Source organism: Candoia aspera, chromosome 14 (assembly GCF_035149785.1).
Source record: "Candoia aspera isolate rCanAsp1 chromosome 14, rCanAsp1.hap2, whole genome shotgun sequence".
Classification (NCBI taxonomy): Eukaryota; Metazoa; Chordata; class Lepidosauria; order Squamata; family Boidae; genus Candoia; species Candoia aspera.
In genome coordinates, this window is record NC_086166.1 from 7,463,716 (window position 1) to 7,480,332 (window position 16,617).

At 42.5% G+C, this 16,617-nt stretch overlaps 1 protein-coding gene across 1 annotated transcript in view; it reads right to left on the bottom strand.

The window, feature by feature from the left end:
• VPS35L (VPS35 endosomal protein sorting factor like) overlaps positions 1–16,185 on the bottom strand; it is a 51,525-nt gene extending 35,340 nt beyond the window's left edge. The window contains exons 1-9 of the mRNA XM_063315263.1: positions 16,120–16,185; positions 14,078–14,177; positions 13,374–13,538; positions 12,287–12,409; positions 11,781–11,805; positions 11,229–11,305; positions 10,428–10,556; positions 8,421–8,505; positions 5,820–5,879 (exon numbers count right to left, since the gene is read on the bottom strand). Coding sequence (XP_063171333.1) covers positions 5,820–5,879; positions 8,421–8,505; positions 10,428–10,556; positions 11,229–11,305; positions 11,781–11,805; positions 12,287–12,409; positions 13,374–13,538; positions 14,078–14,177; positions 16,120–16,136 — 781 coding nt within the window. The 5' untranslated portion in view covers positions 16,137–16,185. The remainder of the gene's footprint in view (positions 1–5,819; positions 5,880–8,420; positions 8,506–10,427; positions 10,557–11,228; positions 11,306–11,780; positions 11,806–12,286; positions 12,410–13,373; positions 13,539–14,077; positions 14,178–16,119) is intronic.
• Positions 16,186–16,617: the final 432 nt, after the last annotated feature.

A 16,617-nucleotide genomic window follows, 5' to 3' on the forward strand; every position in this document is an offset into this window, starting at 1 on the left:
TTTTACATAATGGAGCGCTATGGGGATCCACAGTCTGTCGTTCAAGCATGTACTAACTGCCCAGTCGGCTAAGGACAAGCACCCTTAACCAAAGCAGCTCGGCAGAGAACGCAACAAACCAACAAGAAGCATCAGGACTGTAACAAAGCAGAATCTGACACCCCCACCCCACCCCCCACTAAGTTTGGGTCGCAAAAACATTTCAGTGTTCCTTTAAAAGGGAATTTTGAATGCTCCGGTAAGAAGAAAAAAACTGGCTTCACAGAGCATTCATTTTTAGCCATAAAGCTTTAGTCTCGTTATCAGGGGCAAAACTTTCCAATTATTTCTGCTGCAGGCAGGTTTCTTGAAGGCAGCGGGCGTGGGTTCAATCAGAGCCTTTCCTCTTTTATCAGAACGGAAAGAATGAGTGCAAGGCGTAACGAGCGTGCTCTTGTTCCACAGGCAACTGCTCCAGGCATAGCTTTGCTCAGGCAATTGTGTGTTTACCATACCTAGAGTGTCTCATTCTAGCAGGAATGCAAGAGGGAGCCGTTTGCTGATCCCAGATGAGCTTCAGGCAAAAGAAACATCACATACTCCCAAACTGTCAAAGCAGGAGTGAAGGAGCAGTATGCAGAGGCAAAAGATCACAGTGTCTCAAACTATCCTGTGATCTGCAGGTAGTCCTCACATAACCACCACAATAAGGACCAGAAAACTGGTTGTCAAGCAGAGGTGTCGTTGCATGAGTCACGACATGACCGGACCCAATTTTATGACCATTTTGACAATGGTCGTTAAGCAAATCCAGCTTCCCCAATGGACGTTTTTGCTGGAAACCGGCAAAAAAGGTTGCAGATAGCAATCACGCGGCCGCAGGACACTGCAACTGGCTATAAATGCAAGCTGGCTGCTAAGTTCCCGAATTGTGATCATGTGACTTTGGCGGCGCTGCAACATTTTGCGATGGTCGTAAGTGTGAATACAGGTCGTAAAGCACTTTTCCCAAGGCCGTCATAACTTCAGAGCATTGTTAAATGAATGGTCATTAAGTGAGGACTACCTATATAGAGAGAATTTGGTGTAGTGGTTAAAGTGCTAACTAGAAACTGGGAGACCGCAAGTTCTAGTCTTCATTAGGCATGGAAGCCAGCTGGGTAATTTGGGGTCAGTCCCCCTCTCTCAACCCAACTCAACTCACAGAGCTTTTGTGAGGAAAGTAGGGCAGGAACATTATGTACACTGCCTTGAGTTGTACAAATAAAGGCGGGATGTAAAACTTTTGTATACACATTTTTTAAAAGGAAAATCATCCTCAACTTGAGCTAGTGACAAAATTGACACCACCATGCCATCTTCTTGAATGAATGAATGAATGAATGAATGAATGAACGGTATTACGATGGACACCACCACATCGTTTTCTCAACAACCATATGGAAATGGTTCATTTCTGCATTCTCCCAGGATCATTTTTCAACTTCCCAATCCAGTTACAGCCCTGGAATGTCCTGGTAGTCTCCCACCCAAACCCTAACTTTTTTGGAGATCAGAGAAGATCAGCTAGGGGTTGCCACCTGCTGCAAAACCTGTATGTTTATACAAGAAACAGAGAAACTTTGGAAGTTGTCTTATAAGCAGGGTAGACCTCCAGTCCATCTAGGTCAATATTACTGTATCTACCAGAACTGGGGAACTCATAGTTCTCAAGAAGATGCTGAAGAACAACTCCCAGAAGCCCCAGTAAGCATGTAGTTTGGCAACATGTAGAGTCCCCAGTTTTGGTCTCCACTGATTCACAGCAGCTTCAGCCAAGGACCTTCTCCAGTCCTACCTGGACTTTGGATTCTCTGCACAGAGAGGTTGTGCTCGAAGGTTCATATAATGGAATTACCCCAAATTCCTTACTCAGTCTTTGTCCTCACTAACTAAAGCACAATCAGTCAACCTGAGGTCAACAGATCCCATGTGATCTTCCCCAAAGGTTTGCGGAGGCTCTCAGAGCTCTCAAAATGCAATAGAATTATGATTGGGAAACCCATATCAGTGACAAGACTGTTGGAAACATCCTTAAGACTTAGAATTAATTTTTAGGACATTCAACTTCTGAGATACTTTGGGATGTGCCCTTATCTTTCTCAGTTGGATCTTATTCATCTTTTCCACCGCTAATTCTGAACAGTTTGTCTCTAACTGGCCACTGGTGACAAAGATGTTTTTGATTTTATTTATTTATTTCTTCAGCAAAGGATCGTTACCTTGTTGTGGTGCTGGAGCTTGAGCACCTCAATGATGCCATGAGCTAAACCGTGAAGGGCCACCCAAGACGGGAAGGTCATGACAGAGAGGTCAGACTAAATGCGATCCCTGGGGAAGGTAATGGCAACCCACCCCAGTATTCTTGCCGTGAAAACTAAATGGATCAGTACAACCAGAGATATGTCGGTATACCATCGGAAGATGAGACCCCCAGGTCGGAAGATGGTCAAAATGCTACTGGGGAGGAACAGAGGATGAGTTCAACTAGCCCCAGACGTGATGACGCAGCTAGCTCAAAGCCGAAAGGACGGCTAGCGGCCGACGGTGCTGGTGGTGAACGGCGAATCCGATGTTCTAAGGATCAACACACCATTGGAACCTGGAATGTAAGATCTATGAGCCAGGGCCAATTGGATGTGGTTATTGGTGAGATGTCAAGATTAAAGATAGACATTTTGGGCGTCAGTGAACTGAAATGGACTGGAATGGGCCACTTCACATCAAATGACCATCAGATCTACTACTGTGGACAAGAGGACCACAGAAGAAATGGAGTAGCCTTCATAATTAATAGTAAAGTGGCTAAAGCAGTGCTTGGATACAATCCAAAAAACGACAGAATGATCTCAATTCGAATTCAGGGCAAGCCATGTAACATCACAGTGATCCAAATATACGCCCCAACCACAGATGCTGAAGAAGCTGAAGTAGAGCAGTTCTATGAGGATCTGCAGCACCTACTGGACAACACGCCTAAAAGAGATGTTATTTTCTTCACAAGAGACTGGAATGCTAAGGTGGGCAGTCAAATGACACCTGGAATTACAGGTAAGCATGGCCTGGGAGAACAAAACGAAGCAGGACATAGGCTGATAGAATTTTGCCAAGACAATTCACTCTGCATAACGAACACTCTCTTCCAACAACCTAAGAGACGGCTTTATACATGGACTTCACCAGAGGGACAACACCGAAATCAGATTGACTACATCCTTTGCAGCCAAAGGTGGCAGACATCTGTACAGTTCGTAAAAACAAGACCTGGAGCTGACTGTAGTTCAGATCACGAACTTCTTCTTGCACAATTTAGGATCAGACTAAAGAGATTAGGGAACACCCACGGATCAGCTAGATATGAGCTCACTAATATTCCTAAGGAATATGCAGTGGAGGTGAAGAATCGATTTAAGGGACTGGACTTAGTAGATAGGGTCCCGGAAGAACTATGGACAGAAGTTCGCAGCATTGTTCAGGAGGCGGCAACAAAATACATCCCAAAGAAAGAGAAAACCAAGAAGGCAAAATGGCTGTCTGCTGAGACACTAGAAGTAGCTCAAGAAAGAAGGAAAGCAAAAGGCAACAGTGATAGGGGGAGATATGCCCAATTAAATGCAAAATTCCAGAGGTTAGCCAGAAGAGATAAGGAATTATTTTTAAACAAACAATGCGCGGAAGTGGAAGAAGACAATAGAATGGGAAGGACAACAGACCTCTTCCAGAAAATTAGAAACATTGGAGGTAAATTCCAGGCAAAAATGGGTATGATCAAAAACAAAGATGGCAAGGATGTAACAGAAGAAGAAGAGATCAAGAAAAGGTGGCAAGAATATACAGAAGACCTGTATAGGAAGGATAACAATATCGGGGGTAGCTTTGACGGTGTGGTCAGTGAGCTAGAGCCAGACATCCTGAAGAGTGAGGTTGAGTGGGCCTTAAGAAGCATTGCTAATAACAAGGCAGCAGGAGATGACGGCATCCCAGCTGAACTGTTCAAAATCTTGCAAGATGATGCTGTCAAGGTAATGCATGCTATATGCCAGCAAATTTGGAATACACAAGAATGGCCATCAGATTGGAAAAAATCAACTTATATTCCCATACCAAAAAAGGGGAACACTAAAGAATGTTCAAACTATCGAACAGTGGCACTCATTTCACATGCCAGTAAGGTAATGCTCAAGATCCTGCAAGGTAGACTTCAGCAGTTCATGGAGCGAGAATTGCCAGATGTACAAGCTGGGTTTAGAAAAGGCAGAGGAACTAGAGACCAAATTGCCAATATCTGCTGGATAATGGAAAAAGCCAGGGAGTTTCAGAAAAACATCTATTTCTGATTTATTGACTATTCTAAAGCCTTTGACTGTGTGGACCATAACAAATTGTGGCAAGTTCTTAGCGGTATGGGGATACCAAGTCATCTTGTATGCCTCCTGAAGAATCTGTATAACGACCAAGTAGCAACAGTTAAGAACACACCACGGAACGACGGACTGGTTTAAGATTGGGAAAGGAGTAAGGCAGGGCTGTATACCCTCACCCTACCTATTCAACTTGTATGCAGAACACATCATGCGACAAGCTGGGCTTGAGGAATCCAAGGCTGGAGTTAAAATCTCTGGAAGAAACATTAACAATCTCAGATATGGAGATGATACCACTTTGATGGCTGAAAGTGAAGAGGAACTGAGGAGCCTTATGATGAAGGTGAAAGAAGAAAGTGCAAAAGCTGGCTTGCAGCTAAACCTCAAAAAAACCAAGTTTATGGCAACCAGATTGATTGATAACTGGCAAATAGAGGGAGAAAATGTAGAAGCAGTGAAAGACTTTGTATTCCTAGGTGCAAAGATTACTGCAGATGCTGACTGCAGTCAGGAAATCAGAAGACGCTTAATCCTTGGGAGAAGAGCAATGACAAATCTCGATAAAATAGTTAAGAGCAGAGACATCACACTGACAACAAAAGTCCGCATAGTTAAAGCAATGGTGTTCCCCGTAGTAACATATGGCTGCAAGAGCTAGACCATAAGGAAGGCTGAGAGAAGGAAGATAGATGCTTTGGAACTGTGGTGTTGGGAGGAAAATTCTGAGAGTGCCTTGGACTGCAAGATCAAACCAGTCCATCCTCCAGGAAATAAAGCCAGACTGCTCACTTGAGGGAATGATATTCAAGGCAAAACTGAAATACTTTGGCCACACAATGAGAAGACAGGACACCCTGGAGAAGAGGCTGATGCTAGGAAGAGTGGAGGGCAAAAGGAAGAGGGGCCGACCAAGGGCAAGGTGGATGGATGATATTCTAGAGGTGACGGATTCGTCCCTGGGGGAGCTGGAGGTGGTGATGACCGACAGGAAGCTCTGGCGTGGGCTGGTCCATGAAGTCACGAAGAGTCGGAAGCGACTAAACGAATAAACAACAAAACAAAATTTATTTATTTATCAAGTCTGTCACCGCCCATCTCTTCCCACCAGAGGGACTCTGGGTGGTTTACAACAAAATAATTAATAAAACAATAGGCATACAATATAAATACAATATATAAAAATACAATTATAAGTAGACAATAAATATAAAAATAAAAATAAAGTCCAAGTGGCGGATGATCTAACTCAGTCCATATGTATGACAAGCACACTAGGGCTAACCTCACCTCCGGGGATAGGATGTCCCAGAGGGTGGGAGCTACTGCAGAGAAGGCCCGCCTCCTGGACCCCGCCAAACAGAATTCTCTTAATTATGTATTAATTATATAATAATGTTAATGAATATGTGCTATCTTGTTTGCTATGGAAGATCTTACCTGGCAATGGGCTGCAATGATCAGTACACATAGAAAAGATCCGTTCATACACCAACTTTCCTGCAATAATAATAAGATGATGGAAAAATTCAATTTGTGTAGCCCAGACGCTTTCCAGATGCAAGTTCTGGAAGAGACTGTCAATTACTGGTTATCAAGTATATGGGTTAAAATTAGAAAATTAAAGTACAGTTAGCTTGGAAATTAATAAACCAATCAATGAAAACCCAGGAGGAACTTCAAGTTCCACCCTAGTTATCCAAAGCAAAAGGCTAGACAGGTAAGAGAATGAACTTTTGAGGGTTGCGTTTAAAAAGAACAGCATATGTACAGTAGATAAGGCTGCTGATTTGCTCACAACATAATATTTCAGGAAATAGAATCAGGATGGTAAGCAAATATTTATTTTATTTCTGTGCTACCTTTTCTCAAAAAGTTCAAAGCCAAGCACAGAGTTCCAACCCCCAGGTTAATCCTGTTTAGTTTTGAGATTCCTTTAAGGAATTCGTGAAAATCTCTAAGATGGTTCACATAAATCAGAAGGAATTGTTGATTGATATTCATCTTGAGTTAGTGTGATGCAATAGGTCAAATCTCCACCCAGCCATGAAATTCATTAGGTAATACATGGCTAGTCAATCTCGCAGACAGACCTGCCCTCTGGTATGAGGTTCCCTCCAAGATCCAGATCGCTTGTTGAAGACCTTTTGCTTCATCCTTCTCTGTTCTGTCATTCAAGCCATTTTTATTTATTTATTATGTGTTTTTTTTAAATGGTTTTTATTGTATTTTCCTTGTTTTACTTGCTTTGAGCTGTCCAAAGTCATTGGGAGTTGGGCAGCATGCAAATTAGATAGAGAGACAAAATCTCCACTGTAAAATTGTTTTGAAATGGATTAACCCTCCTGCTATCTATTCAGTTGGAGCACACAGGAGAAAACATAGGATATTATGTTAAATGATCAAGTATTTTATGAAATGTGCAGAAAATCTGCTTTCCTGAAGATGGTATTAGCTGGATATCCTCTCTAAAATATTTTGTGGCACACTCATGCAATATCCATAGCCTGCTGTCAGAAGAGAATGAGTTAGAAATCTAAATAAAGGCTTCTTTCACTCTGCCTCCTCTAATTCTAATCGTATTCTGCTTTTTATTTGCTAAATGCACTTTTGTCATTACATCATGCTGCCCCCAAGTGGGCTAATGGGTACATCGTGGTATCTCGCTTGACAGACCAGACTTAAAAGAGGATATCATCTGATCCATTAAACTGTGGAATGAAAGGGATGGATGCTCAAAAACCTCCTAATGTATTATTATCCAAAAACTGCTTTTAAAAGAAGTTGGCCATACTATATTTATTCCATACAGTATCTTACACAGAATGTCTATACAGGTGGTCCTCACTTAACGACCACAATAGGGACTGGAAAACTGGTTGTTAAGCAGTGGGGTCGTTAAGTGAGCCAACACATGACTGGACCTGATTTTACAACCACTTTTACAATGGTCATTAAGCGAATCACTGGTCATTAAGTAAATTCAGCTTCCCCAATGTAAGGGGAAGGGGAAAACTAGCAAAAAAGGTTGCAAATTGCAGTCACATGACCACAGGATGCTGCAACTGGTCGTAAGTGCGAGCTGGCTGTCAAGTGCCTGAATTGTGATCACGTGACTGGGGGGGGGGCGTGATGTTTTGTGACAGTCATAAGTGTGAGTACAGTCATAAGGCACTTTTTCCAAGGCTGTCGTAACTTCGGACCATCATTAAATGAGCGGTTGTTAAGTAAGAACTACCTGTAAGGGGTCTATGCATGTGTGGAAAGAATATCCATAATTACTTCTAGCTACCAGGAATTATAGACAAACCATGCTGTCTGAGGAGAAACAAAAGCTATTATCAGTGCCTGCAAATGAAAGGGAAAACTGTTTCTTCAGCATGTCCAGATTAAGCACTCACACGTATACGCACACCAAGTTGGGTGGTAACTTTTAAAAATAATAAATGACCAAATAAAGGCTTCTCAGCCATTGCAGCCAACACTGTTACAAGGAGGAATCCAGCACAATCATATTTCTACTTTCTTGGAAGGGCCAGGTGACCACAGCTGTTGGCAGGCACCTGTCAAAGTGGACTTCAACTTGGCCCACAGCCACCCAAGCCATGAATATTGTTATTCTTGAGCTTGAAGCCATTCAAATCTAACCGGTTATGGGTAAACCCAAAAATTTCAACAGTTTAATCTTACAGGTTCTGGGAACTGCAAAAAGCAGAGATGGCTAGAGAAATGATGGCAGAGATTTTTCCTAAGTGTTTCCGTGTTCCTATTGGAGAGAAGCTTCTATCTTCTCTTCCGAATTTTATTAAGGGCAAAAGATTTTGTGAACTGCAGCTCACAACGGCTTCTGCCTTTTAATAAAATGTGTTAGCTGGAAAAGGGGCAATCAGATTGTTCTGATTTTTTTGCCATTATAGACTAACAAGGCTCTTCTCCTCCTCCAATATCTTCTCTTCCAGAATTCCTTGCTCACGTAAATTATTTCTCAGAAAATCATTCATATTTTTTTAAAAACAAAAATTCAATATGGCCCATACTCACCAAATGTATCAAGGATGTCTGTTATTAAGACGAACTTACTGGGATAAAATTGAATCACAGTTGTATCTGAAAGAAGTTTAGAACACTGGGTGGGGAGAAAAAGGGAAAAGAACATTAATGCAGTGTGTGATTCCACAGATTGTCATTTTGCCAGTTGAAAGGTAGCTCAAAGAGAGCACGTTATTTGAAAGGCAGAGTTTGTCCACTTTTGGAAACACGTTGACTCCATTCCAACTCTATAGCATTCTCTCATTCATTTCCTGGCTGAGCCTCAAACTGCATGCTGATTTCTTCAGCACGAAATTCCTTCTTAACCCAACAGCAATGGAATGGGACTGCTGCTAAGCCCCACCATATTATTTATAATATATTCCAGATGTCATTCCATCACCAAAAGATAAACATCCCCAGTCAACGCTAGCAACTATGCTGGGGAAGGAAAGGTGGAGCGGAGACGCCAGACTCTTCAGCCTTGCGCGACTGAACTCCCTGATGATGGCAACCCCCTAGGAAGTTGCTCTTTGAACCCTCCCCAACCATCTTAGTTAGAAGAAAATTAAGCAGGGAGAAAGAAAATAAATAGGTATGAAGGGATTGCTATTTCCACCCGTTACTGCTGTTATTAGCTGGCCTGGGCCTCTCCCGTAGAGGCCAGCTGTGCTGAACACTCTGAGAGCAAGATTAACAGAACATCTGGGCCTCCCTGGATATCCCATTTCCAGTTATTCCTGTGTTATCTATTCATTACAGTAACCATGAAGTACAAGCAGTCCTCAACTTACAACCACAATTGGGACTGGAACGTCCGTTGCTAAGCAAGGTGGTTGTTAAGTGAGTCACACCTGATTTTATGACTTTTTTGCTGTGGTCGTTAAGCAAATCACAGTTGTTAAGCGAACCAGGCTTCCCCCATTGACTTTGCTCATCAGAAGCCAGCTGGTCAGGTTGCAAATGGTGATCACGTGACCCCCAGATGCTGCGACCATTGTAAATACATGCTAGTTGCCAAGTGCCTGAATTTTGATCACGTGACCGTGGGGACGCTGTGATGGTCGTAAGCGCGAGGACCAGTCACGAGTCACTTTCTTCAGTGCCGTCATAACTTTGAATGGTCACAATGAATGGTCGTAAAAGGAGGACTACTTGTATTCAGAATTGCTGCAGAATCATTCTGCTTTCCTTTTCTCTTCCCATCACCTTTTTCCTTCTGGTTAGCCAAAATTCTAGTCCCAACTGTGGTCGTTAAGTGAGGACTATCTGTAGTCCTTCCTTGTAGGGAGCTACTCTTGGTATCTAATATCTTGCTTGCCACTTTTTACACCTCTATAAAAAAAAATATATATAATATTTTTCAAGGAGCAGTCACCCTATACCCAGCAGCCAAAGCGTACTCACCATAGAATTGGACAAGGGCATTCCACTGGCAGTTCTCCTTTGAGTTCCCTTTCTAAGCATGGAATGTGCCTTCTTAAGGCAGCCACATGCTGGCTTGACTCTTTCACCAAGCTGTCCAAGATTCTTTGCTGGTCTGGCACTGCCAGCTCAGGAGTCTATTGAGAACTTTCAGAGCCCAGATTTGTGTCTGCGGGCCATAGCCAAGACCAGCATCAAAGGCTGGAACCACCAGATGCCTGGCGAGGTTCTACCCCAGGAAGGGCCACTGGTAGACCCAGGGGATTTCCAGTTTAGCTGTTGTGCACCTCCTTCCTAGGGCTGCTTATCCACCCATCTTCAGCAGGAGAAGACACAGCAACAACACAGCCTATGCTCATCTCGCCTTTTCCATCTTAGTGGCTGTGTCGACAGACCCACATGGGACCATTCAAATAAATGGAAGTAGCAAGAGCATCAGAGCCAGGCTCCCTGCAAGCTTCTTGCTCCAGCTTGTCTGCTCAAAAAGGAAAGAGGGGAAACCTGGAAGCAGCAATTAACTCCTCTGAAGAAGTTAAAAGCATTTTTTCATTAACTTGCAACCCTACTTATTACAGCACAAAACATAATGCTCACCTGAATAACAATCTTGAGGGCTTTTACTTTCTGATCTGAGGCCCAGGCATCCTTCAAGGATTGGTTGAGTTCCTCAATCCGGTTTGTGTAGTCTTGCTGGGTTAAGTTTAGTAATTCTTTTTGGGACCCCTGAGAAAGTACGCAGGGTGTAAACAGTGAGCCAGTTTATAAACAGCTTTCTCCCCCCTCTCTGGGAAAATAGCCTGGAAAATGCAGAATTGCTGTATGGTGGAAGCCAGCTTTTGCTGCAATTCACTCCCGACAAATTCCAGACAGCATCCTTTCTCCTCAAGCAGGCATTTCTGTCTTATTTTTTACATGAGAACATAATTTCTTATCTGTTACAAATTTCAGGATCAAAAACTCTCATTTGGATTTTCTTGAAAGATAGGGTACAACAAAGTGTAGACCAGGGTTTCTCAACCAGGGTTCCATGGCACCCTTGGGTTCCATGAGAGGTCACTACTGGCTCCCTGGAGATCACAATTTATTTTAAAAATTATTTCCAATTTGGGCAACTTCACATTAAAGAGGTAAGTTTCATTCTTTATTTCTAGTTCAAGAACCCTGTTAATGCATATGTACAGGCCTACCCATGAAACCAATATAATAATTTTGCAACTTCTGGCCTTTCTTTGAGCCTGAATGTGCAGGGGTTCCCCGAGGCCTGAAAAGTATTTCAAGGGTTCCTCCAGGGTCAAAAGGTTGAGAAAGGCTGATGCAGACTATGTGAAAATCCCATAGATTGCTAGAAATAAAGGACAGAAATTTATCTGTTTTAAAAAATAAAGTTTTGCTCACCTCTTCAAGATCATCCAATTCTTCTAGCCTGGTCCGTACTTTCTCTGAAACTGCAGATCCAGGAGTTGTAGCTCTTCCTGCAAGTAATTACATGTTTTAAATTGTACAATCCTCAGGAATTCAATTTCTGAGGAAGACAATTCTATGCTAATTTTGGATTGAGATTAATGAATAAATTATGCCTCAATGATATCTGTAGAAAACAATTACGCGCATGGGTGAGAGTAGACATTTTCTGCTCTACAGCTGAAACTTTTGTAATTGCCAGTATTTTATACATTGTGTGACAAATTTCTGCTTTATAAAAGCCCTAGGAGTCCTCTGTTTGGAAAACAAATGTGTAGCTGTCCAACTTTTAGATTTTTTTTTTTAAATAATGTGAAGACTCCATGAGTATCAAAATAGAGGGTTTCAGTTCATGAGGAAGTTCCTTCATGCTTGTAAAATTCTTCCAATTAAGCAATAGTATGTTTTATAGAAAACAGAGTAGAAGATAATGCTGGCATTTATATATAAAACTTTTGATATAAATATTTGGAAGCAAATGCTTACCTTTTTCTGATCCCATGTATAAATTCTACAAAGGAAACAGATACTCAGTTTCAAAATTAGTGATTCCCTACTGTCCAGTTTGTTACGTAACCAAAGGCCAACATAATGACCAGGGACCTTTCAAAATTCACAGCGTGAATTATCACCTACTATGCAAAGCTACACTGTGGTTGGTTTGGTTCGGTACATTCTACAAATACAGTCATTAGACTTTGAAAACCATGGTTTATGGCTTAGTGTTACATGAACCCAGCCAATTATATTTTAAAAGGGCTGCTTTTACGGTAAAATGCCTTCTTTTTTTTTCAACTGAAGATAAAATTAAATTTTATCAGTTTGAGAGGCTCCAGAAAGGTAGCTCAGGAGAAAAATGTGACCCACTGCCAATTCTCAGCATGCCCCCATAAGTTACCTTTATTTTATAATAACTAATTTGCTACATTTGTTTTTTTTCTTGCATTCCCAACACCTCTGTATTATTTAAACAAGATTAAAAGTTGACTCACTATGGACAGTTTCTCATTTGTTGTGTACCGTGCCAGTATTTCACCCCGTTTGCTTGACCAAGGTTCAAAGTCACTTCCCACAGACAAACTCTCATCTTTATCACGCTTCTTCCTGGCATTATCCTACAAAGGAATAAGAAAGAAAGCATAACGTTCTTCATGAATAAACAGTGCTGCTTTTACAGTAAAAATGCCTTTTTTTCCCTTGAAGATAAAATTAAATGTTACAACACCACTGCCAGAATGAATAAAAACCAGAGACAAGTATGAAATTGTCAGAAATATATTTTAAAAAAAAATAACAAAATGAACTGCATCCGTGATCCAGTAAAAGCACACTAATTGGCTACCCATGGAGAGGAGCACAAACAAAGTGTGGCCTTTGCATTCAGCACCTTGGAGAGCTCACTGCAAGACTTGTTAAACCACTTACAGTACCTTATTTGCAGCCCCTATCCCCAAGTGTATCAGTGAATATTAGAAATGACAATTGAAAATGACAGAACACTTTCCTACCATTTTGAGATACGGAACTCACAAAATATAGCATGACAGAGACCCTGAGCAAACTTGAAATGATTAAAAAAAGATCTCCACTTTCTCCCCTCTATCCTCCCACCATTTAAGCAGTGGTCACAGCATTTGGGAGGAGCCCATCACCTAGGTGTGATGTGGCCCTAATTTAAATATAGCCCCCAGCCAGCAAAAACTTGTCTATCCAAAAGGGAACTAAACTCTCAACCAGACAGCTGCCGCTTCAGAGCCTGACTGTGACCCACTGAGAACCCAGAAGGGAGACCCACAAGATGTCCTAGCTCTATCCCTGCCTGCTAACTCTAATTTAAAGAATCTGTGTCCCCTTTCTGCAATTTGGAATATATACAGGCTATGGAGGGGTCACTGTCTGGCTAGGATGACATCACAGAGCATTCAAAAGGCTTCTTCTAATTGGGTTGACCTGGACTCTCTTCAGCGCCCTCTGGGTTCCTGACCCAGGAAACATAACAGTTTTGGCCAACAGACATTTGCAGAATGCAGGGGCAGCAGTATATCAGCCCCCTACCAAATCGGTCTGACATAATGTTACCATTGTTATAGTCAGCATTGGATCTGCAGTAGCTGCAAACAAAGATAAAGGATCTGTGCCGTCCAGAACGCTGCTCAGTGGATCCAACACTGAACTAGAAGAGGAGGAAGATGTAGAGGACGTGCTTCCTTTACGACCCAATTTTTTTGTCTTAGATTCAGTAACCTGAGGAATAAAATAGCATACGTGAGAAGTTTGCAGCCCAAACCCTTCCGGGCTTATTCCAAAGGAAATGGCACTTATTCCAAGACCAGGCAAACATGTGTGTAAGATACCAGCTCTCATCTATCTATTTTGGATTGAGATGATTACATCTGTAAGATACCATTGAGGTAAGCATACTTATAGCCACTTACTTAAGAAGACAATGGAGGAGAATAAAACGCAATGCTAGACAAAGCCTAATTCTGAATAAGCTTAAAGAGTAGATCAGGATTTCAGGCATAATCCACATGCTGCAATTAGAAAACTGAACATTTCATCACAACTGTACACTGCAAATAGTGTAGAATTTAATTTCCCCTACTTGAAGCTATACTGATGATATCAGACAGACCCCTTTATAGAGGTATGACTGGAGCCACAACCAAAAAGGTCTTGCTCTTTTATTAATCAAACTTGATAATGATACTGTGGATTTGGTTCTGCCCAAACAGACCAACATGGCAAGGTATATTTTTCTGCAGATTACAAAGTAAGCCTACCATAATGGGTTTGAGTGGATGGAAGTCTCCAAACTCCACAGGCACAGCTTCCCGCCTGCATAATTCCAATTCACGTCCATAGTTTCGCATTCTCGCATGCCTGAAGGACAAAAGTAAACAGAATATATAATTTCATGAGCCGACTTGATTTGCAAAGCCCCACACATAGTATGGAAAAGCCTTATTCACACCTTCCACTAATGCAAAAGCTGATGAGATTCCCTCTATTTTGGATTCACCAATGTGAAGGCCAATAAATTCACTGGGGGAAAAATAAATGGAGGAATCAAAAATCACATCTTGCAAGTCAGCTTTAGCCCACAACTGTTTCAGCAGAGACAAGAATTCAAAGCAGTACGTTGAAGGCCAATTCTCACACACCTTTCTGCAAGCCTCTCTATAAAAAGTTTAGAAGAATTCAGAAGAAATCCACAGGGTAGATGGACAACATGTGGTCTTACAGGTTGCTAAATTCTAATTCCAATCCACTCTAACCAGCATGGGACACTCATGATGACGGGAAGACCAATCCAACACCATCTGAAGGGCCAACCATGACATATACCATAATTCAATAAAAATAAAATTTACCTATAAGCATAAGTTCATGGCAAGTTGCAAGAAAAATGACCTAGCATTGCCAGTTAAAGAAGCTGTTTTGAGATTATTTGAATTTAGGAGATTATTACGCATAACATCACTTTCATCAGTTCAATGTAGACGTTTTGCAGCAAGTAAACAAAAGAGAAGGAACATTTATTTCCTAAAACGAATCAACAGTGACACCAACTGGAATCTGAAAGAAATGGATGCTAAATACTTTCCTTTCCTCCCACTCAAAAGCAAACTTCTGGACTGACATACTACCATGGCTACATGTTTATTTAATATTGGTCTATTGAATAAACCACAATGGCTGGGTTCAACCAACATGCACACCTATAAGACAGTTTATCAGGATTTGGCTTAGAGTGTGAACCCAGTCAATCCATTTGAAAAAGATGCACTTCTCTGTAACAGATAGAATTTGGAAGCCTACTCTTGTGGCATAATTAAGGGATGTGACAGTGCATGTAAAAGTCTAGCATTTTCCCAAGCATGTAACTTTTCACACTTTTCCCTGTCAAGGTAATCAACATGAAGCAAAGGGCATATGGAAGTTAGACACAGTAAATTACAAGACACTATAACCTCTTTTTAGTTTGCATGTGATACAGCTGATTTCTCCAAGCAACCAATATATTGCCCATTGTTACTGTTCACTGTTGCCACAGAGGTGCCCCTTTGCTGCCCATCATAGCACTGTTTAGGACAGCCTTTCTCCACCTTTTGACCCTGCAGGAACCCTTGAAATATTTTTCAGGCCTCTGGGAACCCCTGCCCATTCAGGCTCAAAGCTAGGCCAGAAGTCAGAAAATTATTATATTTGTTTCATGGGTAGGCCTGTCGATATGCATTCATAGTGTTCTTCAACTGAAAATAAAGAATGAAACTTGCCTCTTTAATGTGAAGTTGCCTGAATTTGAAATAATGTTTTCAATAAATTGTGATCTCCCAAGGAATCCCTAGGGACCTCTCGTAGCTCTTGAATTTTCCTTTGCAAAGCAAAGTTATCGACATTTTTTATCCCGACGAACCTCTTTCCGATCTGCCCCTTTTTCAGGTCGGTCCTCGATTTTTTTTTTCCCCAAGAAAATATGATCACCGTAGGATGTCCCCGTTGGATTTCTACCTGCCCAAGCCTCCCTGAGGGCCTCAAGGCTGCTTCTCGGCATGCAAAGCCCTCCCCACACGCCAAATGCGCCGGGAAGACAACGTCCATCCTCCGTAGCCGGTGGCGGATAATGGGAGTTGTCGTCCCGACGCCTCTAGGGAGGGTGAGGCTGCTCACCACGGGGGCGGTCACCCTTTCAAGCCCCGAGGCCGGGTGGCCCCTGAGGGGAAGGGGAAAAGGGCGGGAAAGCCAAGACTCCCTTATCTGACCGGGGGGTGGGTCCCTCCTTTCTTTCTTCCCTTCCTTCCCGCCCCGCCGCGATCCTCACCAGGGAAAGGCAGCCATCTTGGTCCCATCACGTGATTCCCCGCCCGCGAGCGCCGCCCGACGCCGAAGCGGCCACATTTGAGAAGGGCACCTGCCCGGCTGCCTTTGCTATCGAGGGGCGGGGCGAAGCTAAAAGGCTCGGCTTGGAACTTAGCGGGCGGAGGGGAGCGGTTTGAGCCCAGGCTTAGGGTGCCAACGAACGATGCTGGGCTGAGCACGAATTGTGAGCCTAAACTATGCTGGCTTAGCCAGCAAATTATTATTGTGGCTTAGCTGTAGGAACTCAACTTTGGCAGCTTTCAGAGGGGTGGACCCCAACTCCCAGAATTCCCCAGCCAGTAAGCTTTAGAGGCTTCCTGACTAACTCATGACATTGCAGTGCAAACTTGGCTTAGGATGGCTTGTCCAACAAACCAGACCTTAGGCTGAACACAGCTTATAGTCCACCAGCTGTGACTCCATCCGATGTTGGAACTGAATCATAGCACTGTTAGGACCC